Below are 15877 nucleotides of genomic sequence, written 5' to 3'. Positions count from 1 at the left end.
AAGTTGACTCTTTTTTTTTTTGGCATATAAAAGTATTAATGACTGCTTTAATGTTCAAGAAATAGTTGTTTTATACAGCGTATAAAAACAACTATTTCTCTCAAAGCAGTCATTAATACTATAATATTACATCCAAGTATTTATATTAGCCCAGCCCCAACCATTAGTAAACAAAGCATGAACAAATTCACTTGCATTTGTGACTTGTACTAAAAAGAGACTTGAATCATTTACCTGCTAGTCCTAAAATTCCAGTTACCATGGTTACCGGGGAAAATAGTTAAAAACTGGTTTGAGCGATCGAGGATACCGTACGTGTGCAAAGAATTGGTCGGTAATTTCAATACTGAAATCTTGATCGTACTAAATTCCAAACCGAAGGCAAAAATGGCTGAAGAAACTCTCCCAAGATTTCAACTTCTTGATGATGATCAAATGCAAGACTTGCTGACAGTAAGAGCACCAAAAAGGGTACGTTAAATTCAGTCATTAATACTATAATATTACATCCAAGTATTTATATTAGCCCAGCCCCAACCATTAGTAAACAAAGCATGAACAAATTCACTTGCATTTGTGACTTGTACTAAAGAGAGACTTGAATCATTTACCTGCTAGTCTGTAGATCCCATATTCTGATGTGACTGTCGTCTGATACGGAGAAGAGATGTAGTCTCTCAGAGTCGGGATGAAACTGTACAAGACTGTATAAATGATAAATTTCAGTGTAAAATGACAGAATTACATACAGTACTGACCAATAAAGCTTACTGATTCAATACTGTGAGGTGAAAATAATGATAACTAATAAAATATAATGTGCAACATGAGGCAATCTACATATTTCTGGCTTTGCAAAATGGCGATAAGGTCATTGTCACTTCTTCCATCTGTTGTTCAAAGCACCCTGCAAGTACACAATGGGCTGACTGGACCCTTTCACATCTTGTCATTTGTACTGTGCAGGGCCAAGGTGGGTGCGTTCACACTAAGCTATGCTATGGATGACTGACAAAGGAAAGCTGCTGGCTTAAAGGTGAAGTCCATAAGTTGATTTTAAAGGGAGTGTAGCATGATGAGACTAGGTGTCTCTCTCGTGGCCCTACTCGGGGCCAATAAGGAGTAATATGACTACGGACGACGAGACCTCAGCAATCACGTGGGTGCTAAATACGCAAAACTGAAGCGTGCGGAGAACTTCGGTCTGTTTCGCGAACGCTAGCACGCTGACCATGTAGAGGTTAAGTCGCTGAATACCGTTAATCAAGTCCGTTCGTTTACGTGCAGTTGTCCAAAAGAAGACGTAGATGGCGTTAGCCAGTATTTGCTCAGCTACACTCCCTTTAAAAGGAGGAGAAAAATGAGAGAAACCAGTGACTGAAAGTTTGGCAAAAACTGATTAAAAATAAGAAAGTTATTAATTTTTGAAGGTGCGAATTAGTAACTCTGAACTGGAGAGGATCTCGCAAGATACGTCAGTGTTGATCTGTACATCACGAGCCTATGCCATTCACATGTATATCCACTATTAGACAACTCACTCCCAGATCCTAATCAAATGATTGGTCATGCGCGGTCACGTGTGATTCATTTACTGAGCCTATTGCACGCTTTTTCATAAAACACTGTGCAATATTTTCCAGTCCTATTGCACGCTTTTTTAGCGCATGTGCATGATGCGCATAGAGGTTAGCGCTCAGTACTGTGTGTGCATATTGGGCCTATTCTTGCTCAGCACTATGCGTAAATGGGTATAGAGGTAAGTGCGCTTGTTATATCTATGTGTGCGATGTATAAAACAAATGATGCATGTTTTCATTCGTTCATTAAACGATTTATCCACCCTCGTTGATGCTGTGTGTATCTATCGCACTCAGCCTAACAGCTTCGTGCAATACATACAGTCTCAACTGGAGTGAGGATAGATCGTATAATGAAATCATGCGCATGCATCATTCGTATACTAAAGCAGCAAATAGATTTATTAAGACTATATTTTACTACTCTGCACAGCCTGATTTTGTGGGAGAGAGTCATTCACAAAGGTACATTGAACACAAGCTGAAGACCCTCACAGGCACGAAGAAGAGGAAAAATACGCTTCGTCGCAAAGACTACAGATGAGGATAAAAGTAAGTTCAGAGATGGGGTTAAGGCAATATCTTTCCTGAAAAAGAAATTGGACAAGTCAAAGGTTGTAAAAGACTTTTTGTAGTAATGAAAAACGATACCACACTGACTTTTGGAACTTCTCGAAATTATTGTGTAGTAGTTATTTTGATAAGTCAGCTATAAATCATTTTCTTGTTCCCAACCTTTTCTGGCGACAAGGCATCTAATATATTTAGCCATGTTAAAAACAAAGTCAAAGCAAGCCTAGAGAGAATAGATAGATCTACGATAAGACCAGAGTATAAGTTGGCCATCTACACTAGATATTTGGCTGCAAATATCTGTTTGTTTTCTTTGACTATTTATGCCCCAAGGAATGCATATACCCCAGATGTCTAACATCTATTGGCAGGGCCACACTTTGAACCTAGTGAGATTGTAAGCAGAATGGGACCCGCAAGTAAGCCATGCTCTTGATTGCACTATTGATAGAGAGTCACAATGAACACAGAAGCAGTCGTCTATTGTAGTGTGCCAACGAAACCTTAGTAGAATAGAAGATACATTTGATGTAGTGAAAAGAGCGACAGCCTCCACCACATTTTGGTAAATTGTACAGTGTTTCTTGAAAGATACAAATTGCATCATAACAACATTCTATGATATTTGTATATAACAGCTAAGGAATCACCCCCCCCCTGGATTATGTGAACATATACGCCAACCTTGACAATAGTACTATTGCATGGTACCATTCCCCCTCATATCCTTATTACGACACAACGCCCTGACCTAGTAAGGATTTGGGAGACCATGGTGAAGATCTTGGTCATAGAGCTCACATTCCCTTTGAGACAAACATTGAGGAATCAAATGGGAAGAAATTAGACAGCTATAATGATCTTTTCAATGGTTTGGGAGACAATGGCTACGAGGCTAATGATTTTGCAATTCAAGTAAGAGGACACAGAATACATTAACTTTTGAATACCCCACCAAAGCATACTATGTCCGTGCTTCCAATGAGCCAACGCACCCTTTATTGTAGTCCCGTTTTTTACTGTTTAAGAAGATTTATCGCAATTGCCAACGAACACAACCAAAGAAAGTTGATGTTATTATTTCTATGCTTCTACTTGCTCTTGCCCATCACACATCCAAATGTTTATTTTATTACGTTTAACAACACTTTTATACATTTTCCGCTATGATCCATTCTTGAAAATCATGAAAAATCACTGTGAATACTGTCGGAAAATATAGTACACACACACAATCAACGTAAGCATGCACAGCCCAGCGAAACAGACCGGAAGCGACTTGGTAACCAAACTATCCTAGAAGGCATTTAAAATGGGGCCTGAACATAACACACAGGTATTTTTAATATATTAGCAATAGCGAGAATTGCACAATAAGTGAATACAAGTACACTCTATTTAGGGGTTTTTGTTTAAATACTATTTTTTAAAAGTTTTTGTTTAAATACTATTTTTTAATCATGAGGCCTACATTTTTGGTAATCCCAAAGTGGTATATCTGTCATGTGAATTTCCAACTGTGCTTTTGTCCATCTGTGCCCTACCTGACAACGCCCTGAGAGCCTTTGAGGTTATGGGTGCAGTACTGGCGGACGATGTCCCAGAGTTTGATGGTACTATCACTGCTTCCCGTAGCCAGGAGGGTGGACGTTGAGTCAAAGGCCATACTCACCACTGGACCTCTGTGCAAAGACTGAATAAAAACAGCAATAGAAACATTATGTGTAGATCTCCACCACCACCATCATACACCATCACCATCATCCTCACCATCATCATTATCATTACCACCTTTATCATCATCGTCATCATCATAATCACAAACACCATCATACACCATCAAAAGCTCCCTCAGCAAGCAACTGTCTAACCCTGACCCTGATCTGACTGTAACCCTTATGCGTTGTATTGGTGCAGGGTGGGGTATTCTTTGTTTCATAATAAAGAGAAGGTCGAGTTCTCATAAAGGTAAGACAAAATATTGTGACCTTTCTTGTTCTATTCATTCTCCCATGGCTGAAATTTTGGACCTAAATTTCATCATTTTTATGCCATGTAAAAGTAATCCAGAGCTGCCAACCTGTGCAACCCCCCAAAAAGGAAACATGATGGCAAAAAAAAAAAAAAAATAGATGGAACTTCGACTGCGCGCAGTCGAAAATGATGCCTCCGTCATAGAGCAATTTTAGAAACCAAAACAGAAGAAATTTGTCAAATTGAAGTTCAATTGTAATCCATTAACAGGTTCTCAGATTATCGTGATTACAAGCAATTTCTCACATAAAGTCTTGTTCAACCATCTACTCCTTAAAAGCTACACTTAAACGACAAATAATACAATCATATGCTCCCCCTCTCTAAATTAGTATAACAAAACCGTGACTTATTTATTCTTTATCATGCAACTGCTCACTGCACCTGCACTTGCACCGCACCCTCTTGGTCACTCAGTTTTTCGAAGAGAGTTATGTCGCCAATTCTTTTTACGAGGCCGCCATCCATCTCCAGCCTAACCGCTCACGATGGTGGTCTCCTGCGTTCCAAATTACCTCTCTAATTTATTGAAAATATTTCATATTTCTTATGTTATTGTATGCTTCGTACATGTTTATCGAATGATATAATTGAACATGATTTTTCATTTAATTACTTTTGTAAACATTGTATTCATTGTATTTGTTATTGTTCGAAATTTTGTACTTTGACTTTGAATTTGTATATTTTTGAACGCAGAAATAAAATCAATCAAACAAATATACATATATGACCCTTTGATCTTTGACCTCATGACCCTAAAATCTACTCAATTCATTGGCTCTGCAAGATGTCCTGAGTTAAATAGTAATCCATCTGTCAGTTCTCAGTTCACAAGCTATTTTTGCATACATAATGAGCCCATGACCTTTGACCTTATGAACCAATAATCTACTCAGTTAATTGGCTCTGCAAGATACATAAATGATCTTAGTTTGGCAGGAAACCATCAATCTGTTCTAATGATAATGCGATCACAAGCTATGTTTGCATACATAATGAGCCGCATGACCTTTGACCTTGACCTCATGACCCCAAAATCTAATCAGTTCATCAGTTCATCAGCTCTGCAAGTAACATACATGACCTAAGTTTGGCAGGAATCCATCAATCGGTTCTTGAGATTACGCGATCACGAGCTGATTTTGCATACATAATGTGCACTGTGACCTTTGACCTCATGACCCCAAAATCTAATCAGTTCATTGGCTCTGCAAGATACATACATGACCAAAGTTTGGCAGGAATCTAGCAATCGGTTCTTCAGATAACGCGATCACGAGCTGTTTTTGCATACATAATGAGCCCTGTGACCTTTGACCTCGTGACCCCAAAATCTAATCAGTTCATCGACTCTGCAAGATACATACATGACCAAAGTTTGGCAGGAATCCATCAATTGGTTCTTCAGATAACGCGATCACAAGAACAGGACGTACGTATGTACGTACGGACGGACGGACGGACGGACGGACAACCCGAAAAACATAATGCCTCCGGCTACATTGTAACGGAGGCATAAAAAATTAGAGCAAAAAACAGAAAATTCGTTAAAAAGAAACTTACTCACGCGCGACACACTTCCAATGCAGAAATGTGCATTTCTCATGCTTATATTTCCATATTAGGACCTATAGTTTATTTACAAGTAGGTAAAGTCTTTTGTTGTTGTTGTTTGTTTGGTATTAACAGCGTTTCATTCTTTTTGAGAATATTTACGCCTTTAACTTTTTTCTTTGTTTACTATTGAAGTAGTGATTAACATTTTAGGACTTTTGGTTGATGTTCCCCCCAAAAAATATATATATAATTTTTTTTTTTTTAAGTACTTTGGGAAGAACAAACGTACCGGTACTACAGTATTTGGGAGTAAATAACAGAATAATTCCAGGGAAAAACGTAATGGTTGGCAGCTCTGGACTAGTCCCATATACCTATTTCTTTTTGCAATGCATGTGACTTTCAGCGTGATCGAGCTAATTTCTAATTCTTTTTTGTGATTTCACATTAAGTCTTATAAAGAGTTGTGATAGATACGAATGAATTGCCAGTCCTCGAATCAATCACAAGTTTGCAGTCACCTATCTCTTATGATTCAGTTGCAATTGATATTAATCGCAAATAAGTCAATATCAACTCTTTATAAGACGGCGCCAATCAATCTTGAAGCCCCTATTTAGTGCTGTAGTTAAACGTTTAACCATCCGGTATCCGACTGTCCATGGCACTATCCGTTTTGAATTGGACGGTTTCTTTTCCCGTTTTTTAAATAATTTTTATTATTATTATTATTTTTTAATAATAATTCAACAAATAATGTACATAATTAGAAACAAAATCACTGAACAAAAACAAGTTTGGGCGACATTATAATCATCATAAGTCAGCCCTAACTGTTGAATTGCAGAGGAACAATGTACACGATAACAATCAATTGCAAGATTGTAGATTGAGAAGTTGACTCGTAAAACTAAGTTCCCAGCCTTGAAATACATGCACAATACAGCACTGCTGCCATTTAAATCCCAAATCCTGACCTCCGCAATATCACGATCGTGAGCTATAAACATGAATACACGTGCGTACTATTAGCTTCATAAACAAAGTGAAACCCAGTCATTGTTCCAAAGCATGTCCGATAGTAAAGTCTCCGTTTTCGTTCAGTGATTTAGTTTCTAATTATGTGATTTCTTATGATTTTCCAATTAAAACACAAATTTTTAAAAAAAATTAAAAAAATAAAAAACACTTAAAAAAAAAAATTGTTGTAACCGAAAACCGTCCAGTTTTGACTGGCGGTTAAACGGAATTAGAGATATCCGTGATGTAACAACACTACCCCTATTTTACCTGCCAAGTCCTAGTACATGAACCATCTTTCCAGTTCCACTGCTTCAGTAATGAGTTCCTGTATGCTACCGCAAGAATCTAAACCAAAGCAAAAAGACAAACACATATATATTAAAAGGAGATCCTCACTCTGCTTGCTATGTCCTAAAAAGCTTAGACTGATTACTTCATAAAACTAAACTGCACTACCCTTAGACCAACAGTAATATTCATATTTATTATTAAATTGAATTGGATTGAATTGATTTGATTTATTGAGAAATCACATCAAACAAGCAGCTCGCAGGCTGAAAATGTTCAATTTATAAACAAGTTAAAAATATAGAGAGATATAAACATATACAAACCTAAAATACATATTTTAAGTCATTGTAAGATGAAATCGAAATTGCAAAACAAAGTTATACAGTAATGTAATAATATACTTTCATGTTGAAAAACCAAGACGGTGGGAAGGAGAGAATGGAGAAGAAAATAGGAAGTTGTTTGAGCGAAGGAATTGAGAAAGTATTTAACAATTGCTAAACAAAAATTTCTATTACAAAAAATGAAATTAAGCATTAAAAAACTAGATGGAACTTCGACTGCACGTAGTTGAAAATGATGCCTCCGTCATAGAGCAATTTTAGAAACCAAAACAGAAGAAATTTTAAAAATTCCAGTTCAATTGTAATCCATTAACAGGTTCTCAGAATATCATGATTACAAGCAATTTCTCATATACATATATGACCCTTTGATCTTTGACCTCATGACCATAAAATCTACTCAGTTCATTGGCTCTGCAAGATGTCCTGAGTTAAATAGTAATTCATCTGTCAGTTCTAATGAGAATGCTTTCACAAGCTATTTTTGCATACATAATGAGCCAATGACCTTTGACCTTATGAACCAAGAATCTACTCAGTTTATTGGCTCTGCAAGATACATAAATGAAGTTTGGCAGGAATCCATCAATCTGTTCGAATGATTGTACGATCACAAGCTATTTTTTGCATACATAATGTGCCCTGTGCTTTGACCTTTGACCTCGTGACCCCAAATTCTAATCAGTTCATCGGCTCTGCAAGTAACATACATGACCTAAGTTTGGCAGGAATCCATCAATCGGTTCTTGAGATAACGCGATCACAAGCTGTTTTTGCATACATGAGCCCTGTGACCTTTGGCCTTTGACCTCGTGACCCCAAAATCTAATCAGTTCATTGGCTCTGCAAGATACATACATGACCAAAGTTTGGCAGGAATTCATCAATCGGTTCTTCAGATAACGCGATCACGAGCTGTTTTTGCATACATAATGAGCCCTGTGACCTTTGACCTTTGACCTTGTGACCCCAAAATCTAATCAGTTCATCGGCTCTGCAAGATACATACATGACCAAAGTTTGGCAGGAATCCATTAATCGGTTCTTCAGATAACGCGATCACGAGAACGGGACGTACGTACGTACAACCCGAAAACATAATGCCTCCGGCTACTTCGTAACGGAGGCATAAAAACCTATTGGATGGGATGAAATTAAACCGTAAAAGTCAAAATGACAGTCTCTATTCCGTTTTCCCCTTTAATATAAATGTAATGACAATATTCATCTAGATCGAGAAAGTTGTTCAAATAAAATTAAAATGAGTATTTAAATAACAATATAGTGTAATTTCGAATTAGATATTGCACATTACATTGGAGAAAAAGACCCAAGTCAAATAATTGGCAAGGGCATAAATTTGTATCAAAAAAAATATATAAAAGAAGGGAACACTAATGACCTAATGAAACAACGGATTAAAATATGCTTACAGTTTAAGGCAGTCTGAGAGTAAATTGGATAAAAGTGTATATTGCAAACGTATTATTATACCGGTTTGTTTAAAACCAAATATCTATTAATATGCATGAGAATAAGAAAGTTATTTGTCTAAAAAATATAGTACAGAGTGTATTTAACAATTGCTATTGTTAATTGTAATGACATCATTCATCTGAAACAAGAAAAAATTGATATTTGAATAACAATATTACATAATTTCGTATAAGATATTGCACATTATATTAGAGATAAAAAGCACAACATTAATATTTAGCAAGGGCATACGATTGAAGTTTAAAAAAAAAAAGGAACACTAATGAATTAATAAAATAATGAAACGATTTATAGATTCGCGTTAAGCAGTCTTATTGCAGAGGGCATTGTTGACGAGCGGTATCGAGCAGTCCTACACATGGGGGTATCCAAGTGGTGCGAGTAACGTAGACGCCGGGAGGATATTTCGCTGCGTAGGGGCGGAAGGAAGTCTCGATGCCTGGAAGAAGCCAACAGGCTCTTGGCAAAGGAGAGCAGCAACTGCTCATGTCGCTCGGACATGCGATTGATGCCAAGTGTTTCCAAAGCGTGTTCATAGGAGATGTACTGATCCCTCAGGATGATGCGAATACGCTTTTGGATCCTCTCAATATCATTGATTTGATTTGTTGTTATGCTTGTAGACCACAATGGAGATGCGTATTCTAATAACGGACGAATGTATGTGGAATATATATTCACTAGGTCGTGCATCGGGACTGACGCTTTCCGCAGACGACAAATCGTGAATATTCTCCTTCCAGCTATTGAGACCACGTCAGAGATATGGCTATCCCATTTGAGATTCGCCTGTATAAGAACGCCAAGCAGCTTCAGGCAATTCGTGTCCTCCATCGGTCGATTATTCAGATGTAAGCTCGGAGGATTCGCTCTGTTTTTGGAGAAGTCAATTGACATGGTCTTACTTTTCTGACCGTTGAATTTCATGTCATTTTCCTTACTCCAAAGTGTCAGCTTGTCGAGATGATCCGCTAACGTCGAGACGCCAGAAGTGGAGCGTACCTCAAGAATGCTCAAATCGTCCACATATTTCCACCGTTGATCGAAATCCATCAGAGCGTCGTTTACCAGCGTTAGAAATATCAAAGGACCCAGCTTGGTCCCTTGAGGCACTCCGCAGGTCAGCGATAATTCTTCGGAGATACAGGGACCTATTCTGACTGCCTGGGTTCGATCACTCAAGAAGCTAATTACAGTTGATAAGATTGCTTCATCAACACCATACTTATGAAGATATTTATCAAAGTGATTGGTGAATGGCTAAATGCCCATGACTCTCATCTAAGAGACCAAGGTATCGATCTTTGCTCGATGCTTACATCCTTGGAAGACGTTTTTCCAACATTTTCCCTCTCGACCCAGGTATAACTAGAAATATCGCAATCTGTATTGCCGCGCAATGCGAATGTATCCCCCGGCAGTGGAAACGATTTTGTGTCATCCTTATGTTCGAAGGAGGGACAAAGATCCCCTCTCCCCTCCCTGAAACAAGAGGGTGACGTAGGACTCGCCACTAGTGGCTCAGACTATTGTCAAGACTAGGAGCAGCATCACCAAAACAATGTGTGTAGATGTGGTAGAGTATAATGCATCTCTGTAGAAAGAACTGTCACCTGCAGAGCGACACAAGATATCCCCCAAATATGACCTTCGGACTCTATAACAGACAGAACACAGGTGGCAGGATCACGAAACACTAAAGATGTAATTGACCAAGATACACCTCCAAACAAAATTTGAGAGAAATCCGATAAGAAATGTGGCAAAAATGGACAAACGACTTTTGACCCTATGAAGGATGGAACAATGAGGGCAGCATCACTAAAAAGTTAAGATGTATTGTACCAAGATACATCTCTAAACAAAATTCAGAAAAAATCCATCTGCAGAGTGCACTCACACCATCTATCAAAATACCGTAATTAACAGTGTATTAACCGCACTTTTTTTACCGCTGGTAAACATAAACAAGAAAAGCGGCGCCTATGTCTCGGCGAGACAAAAATCGGGGATGCTGTTTATATACGTTACAGACATAAGTCATGCTGCAATTCCAGGTACCGGTAAACAAATCTCTGCATTTAGCAGCGGTTTAATTGTGTCACCGAGGCTTAAGTTCTTGGTTTAGTTATATACTATCGTCCTGAAAATGACACTCGTTTTCAACGCCTTCAAATCATCCATCGGAAGTTCTGACATCAGAAAAAATATTTCTAATGTGAATGTTATATCATAATCTTGAATCTGGTAAATTTTCATGTAATACTGATGATGCTAAATATGAATTTTGGGCCCGGAATTGTGCTCTGTCACTGTCAAGTCGATCATAATTGTGTTGGGATTGTTGGCGTATGTGAAGTGGATACAAATGTGATAATTCATCTAGTGAGATGGAAGAAATACGTGACGATGAAGAAAAAAAATTAAAAATCAAGCGATATTATGTTGATACTTGTCACGAACCTACAAATATACAATATTTTATTTTTTGATCATTATTATTGTAATATTTCTGGTTGATTGATGATTTTAACTATCGTGAAGATGGATGTTCGTCGATTCTAAATATATGTTTGGTGGGGGGCGTTGGGAATTTGAGTGTATTTCATATTTTGAGTGTGTGTACATGCAAGTGTTGGTTACATGATACATAAGTGTAACAATTTCTGACAAACTTTACAATATAAATCATGAAATAAGTATATATTATAGTATTTTTATTTATTTATTCTGGAAAATCATGGGAAAAAATATTTAACCTCTTAAAAATAAACACTTATAAAAACAGTAATGAACAAGGCTGATCTGCAATCCAATATGGCAGCTTGCATGAATCTCATCTTTAGACAACAACACCCGACAAATCTTCAAAAAATAATCAGTTAAAGACAAATTGATATCATGATTCTTACACAATTGCAAATAAAACATGATTAAAGACGGAAATATGAATGTAAGTACAACTTTTCATCTCAAATTAGTGCAGGATGAAAGTAGTGTTTTTCATCAGGAATGGTGGGCGAAAATCCCCCGTGCTGGTCGGCCCAGCACCTGCCCAGTCCCAACCACTATTAGCCTAATCAGGCAATCAAACCTTGGCAAATGTGATTAATTTTTTTTTAACCGAAAACCGTCCTGTTTTGACTAGCGTTCAAACAGAATTGAAAATATCTGTGATGTTACAACACTTATTGAACAGGGGGAGAAGAAAAAAATTATTCAAAAAAATTATTTAAAGGTGAAATTCAAAGAAGATCACAAATATGTCAATCTATGTATCACTAGAAACTGGTAAGATAACAGATGGCCATCGAACAGGTTTTAGGTCAACTACATATCGGGTGATTTATAAAAATACAAATACAACCACCTCCATAGCAGCTGGGATATACGAGAGATTCGCCGGAAAAATAGCGATGTTTTAATGATGTCACTATATGGACCAACACCGCCCAAGCAGACGACATCCCATAGAGAATGAACATAATTGCAAAGCTATTTTTTCTCAAATTATAATGAGTTTAGTGTATATAAATGTAATGGCATTTCAAACCATGCAAAAGAGGATATGACCCGATTCTGATAACTAAAATCTTTTGCTTGTAAATACACAGGATAGGGGTTAATTAACAATCAAAGAAACCAGACTTTCAAATTGAAAAACCCCTGGAATGATATTAAGGACGGCATTTGTTCCCTCTTGAAACGCCGAACATACCCGGTGTGTGCAGCTGAATATACAATGGCGTCTTATTTTGTTTACAAGCGACAGATTCCTTTATTTTTGTATCGCTGCATTTGTCATCAAAATAAAAACATGCGCTGGGTTTAGAGTGAGGCAATAGATTATACTTTTAGCCTGACGGTAGTGAAGTAAGAGAAAGAACTCAAGAGAAGATGAAAACACATGCACTGAAAATGTGTGAGATGTCATGGGACATCGTCTGCTTGTGCAAGTCATGTCCATACTGTGATCTCACATATCTCAGCAGCGTTCGGAGAGCTCTTCAGGTGCTATGCCGGGGCTGTATTTAAGCATTTTGTAATTTATAATAATCATTACTTCGAATGTTTCCAAGCATTGAATTTTGATAACCTTGTCGAATCAAAGTTCAACTTTGCAATAATGAAAATAAAGTTAGTTTTTAAAATCAATGAATATCTACTTTAAACAAATTATTAAAAAAATAAATTTAAAAAAAGGGTGAAAAAGACAGGTGCGGTTAATACACGAGAGCGGTTTATACAACGTTTATTACGGTATGGCCTTTTACCCTATAGGAGACGGAACACTGGGGGCAGCATTACCTCAAATTATAAGTGTGCAGATTATACCAACATACACCTCCATACAACATTTGAAAGAAATCTGTCAAGGAATGTGGCAGTTAGACCGCACACAAGAATATGACGTTGCTGTGGCGGCGGGACTCTGCTGAATCTAAAGTATCCTCCTGCCGGGGGATACAATTATAATGTAGCTATTTAACTCACCTCATCATCTTTAGTGACAGCAAAACATGTCACTTCATCCGCACCCTCCTGTTAAAATAACATAAAAATTCACAAGGTTAATACAATTCTTTTCTGCTTAGCTATATACTGGTCATTATTCAATCATTGTCTCATTTTGATCATTCATATTCATGAAACTGTTCGAACATCACAAGGTATAGAAAAAGCTAAACTGTAATCAAAACTAGATGGATCTTCGACTGTGTGCTGTCGAAAATGATGCCTCCATCCACCATAGAGTGATTTTACAAACTAAAACAGAAGCAATTTTTAAAATTCAAGTTTGATTGTAATCCATTAACAGGTCCTCAGAATATTATGATTACAAGCTATTTTCCATATACCGGTACATGTATGACCATTTGACCTCATGACCCTAAAATCTAATCAGTTCATTGGCTCTGCAAGATACATGTCTTGAGTTTGATAGTAATCTGTCTATCGGATCTAATGATAATAAGATCGCAAGCTATTTTTGCATACATTATGAGCCCCATGACCTTTGACCTCATGACCCCCTAAGTATAATCAGTTCATTGGCTCTGCAAAATAATCCATGTCCTGAGTTTGATGGTAATCCGTTCATCGGTTCTAATGATAATGCGATCACAAGCTATCTTTGCATACATTTTTTTTTTTGGGGGGGGGGGGGTAAAAAAAGTATCAACATTTTAAAATGGTGCAAAATCTTACATCTTTGATGCTATGAACAGCCTTCCCTGTCACAGCATCCAGAATCTTAACTTCATCTCCATTTGTACAGAAGATGTGGCTGCCATCTGATGCTACATAGACTTTTCCTCCAGTGTAGAATGCTTCGATCCTGTTTGCTACTCTGAAACTGAATGAGAAAACTGTCAAAATTTAGCATTGAGGGTTGAAATGTTCATCAAAAATCATAAGCATATTTTAGCAGCATTCAAAAGTAGAGAAGAACATAAGCAGCAATATGCTGATATAGAATTACTGCCCTCAATATCTAAAGGTGAATTTGGAAGAAAGTGATGAAAATATGCATGTTTGCTATTGTTGGAATGCTTATAATATAATAATAATAATAATAATAATAATAATAATAATAGCCTAATAGTCCACTCCAAATTTTATTAAACCGAAACAGAAATTCTTTTTGCCCAATTGATCGTGAGCCCGGCAGCCACTGAGCATATATATTGATTGACAGAAATTTGCATGTGTTGTTAAATTATTATTAGACTTAGAAAGATCAAAAGTGTAAGCAGAGGAACCCGGAAGCATTGATATTCTTGTTCGTGACGTAGTATATGTGACGTATTTCCGTGGACTGTTCCTAAACCCGGAAGTACAACATATTATTTTAATGTAAATACGTACACAAACATAGGTCATTTTTTTAGTAGATTTTGCAATTTTTGTGATATTGAATGAATTTACAATAAAGAAATGAACATTCTTTCAATTAGTATGAGCATTGGTTACTTCCCGATGTTTGGTTTCCTTGAAATATTGACGTTTGGTACTGTAAAATTGATCGTCTTGCAGATCCTGACACACTGGCTTCGCCTATGTTTTGTTTTGATAATTAGCGTAACTTGAACTTCGCGGCACGGGGAAAACTCGCGATGAGCTCAGCTCAGCCGTTCATAGTGCAGTGTTCACAGTAGTGTATTGCAGCGTGACATTTTTGGAGATAAAGTTGTTTTTCTCGGTTATAAATTAGCTGAAACGTCTCTCAATCGAACAAATTAAGCAGGGAGACCGCGATCAGAATGCAGGTGAGCTAAAACGGTTGTATTACTCGGCTTGTAATTACTACTGGTCTAGTTGAAATGTCTGCTGATCGAGAAAAAAACTCAGCAAAGAGACGGCGCTGTAGTGCGGTACTTTCTCTTCGCCATGCATGTCGAATCGACGATACAACAGGGAAGAATCGTTGGGGTAGCACGAAGAATCACCCCCTTTTCCCCATCAAAGACTTCTTCCAATCATAATTTCAACTGGCCAGCCAGATGCTCAGAGAAGTCGAGCAACTATTATTGTTTTAGAGCTCCGTAGGGGCAACAAAACCTTGTCGATTATTATCGTTTTTAGATCTCCGTAGGGGCAACAAAACCCTGCCATTATCATTTTAGAGCTCCGTAGGGGCAACAAAACCTTGCCGATAATTATTGTTTTAAGATCTCTGTAGGGGCAACAGAACCTTGCCGATTATTATTGTTTTTAGAGCTCCGTAGGGGCAACAAAACCTTCCCGATAATTATTGTTTTTAGATCTCCGTACGGGCAACAAAACCTTGCCGATTATTATTGTTTTTAGAGCTCCGTATGGGGCAATAAAACCTTGCCGATTACCTTTGCCGATTATTATTGTTTTAATAGCTCCGAAGGGGCAAGAAAACCTTGCCGATAATTATTGTTTTAGAGCTCCGTACGGGCAACAAAACCTTGCCGATCATTAATGTTTTCAGAGCTCCGTAGGGGC

General features: G+C 37.5%; 1 protein-coding gene across 1 annotated transcript in view; it reads right to left on the bottom strand.

Moving 5' to 3' along the window:
* Positions 1-14258, bottom strand: part of LOC100891641 (transducin beta-like protein 3) — a 63001-nt gene extending 48743 nt beyond the window's left edge. The window contains exons 1-5 of the mRNA XM_030984503.1: positions 14111-14258; positions 13397-13444; positions 7038-7115; positions 3698-3846; positions 612-704 (exon numbers count right to left, since the gene is read on the bottom strand). Of these exons, the coding sequence (XP_030840363.1) occupies positions 612-704; positions 3698-3819 (215 nt within the window). The 5' untranslated portion in view covers positions 3820-3846; positions 7038-7115; positions 13397-13444; positions 14111-14258. The remainder of the gene's footprint in view (positions 1-611; positions 705-3697; positions 3847-7037; positions 7116-13396; positions 13445-14110) is intronic.
* Positions 14259-15877: the final 1619 nt, after the last annotated feature.

Source organism: Strongylocentrotus purpuratus, unplaced genomic scaffold, assembly GCF_000002235.5.
Source record: "Strongylocentrotus purpuratus isolate Spur 01 unplaced genomic scaffold, Spur_5.0 spur5_scaffold_14, whole genome shotgun sequence".
Taxonomy (NCBI): domain Eukaryota; kingdom Metazoa; phylum Echinodermata; class Echinoidea; order Camarodonta; family Strongylocentrotidae; genus Strongylocentrotus; species Strongylocentrotus purpuratus.
This window is presented reverse-complemented; position numbering and strand designations above follow the sequence as displayed.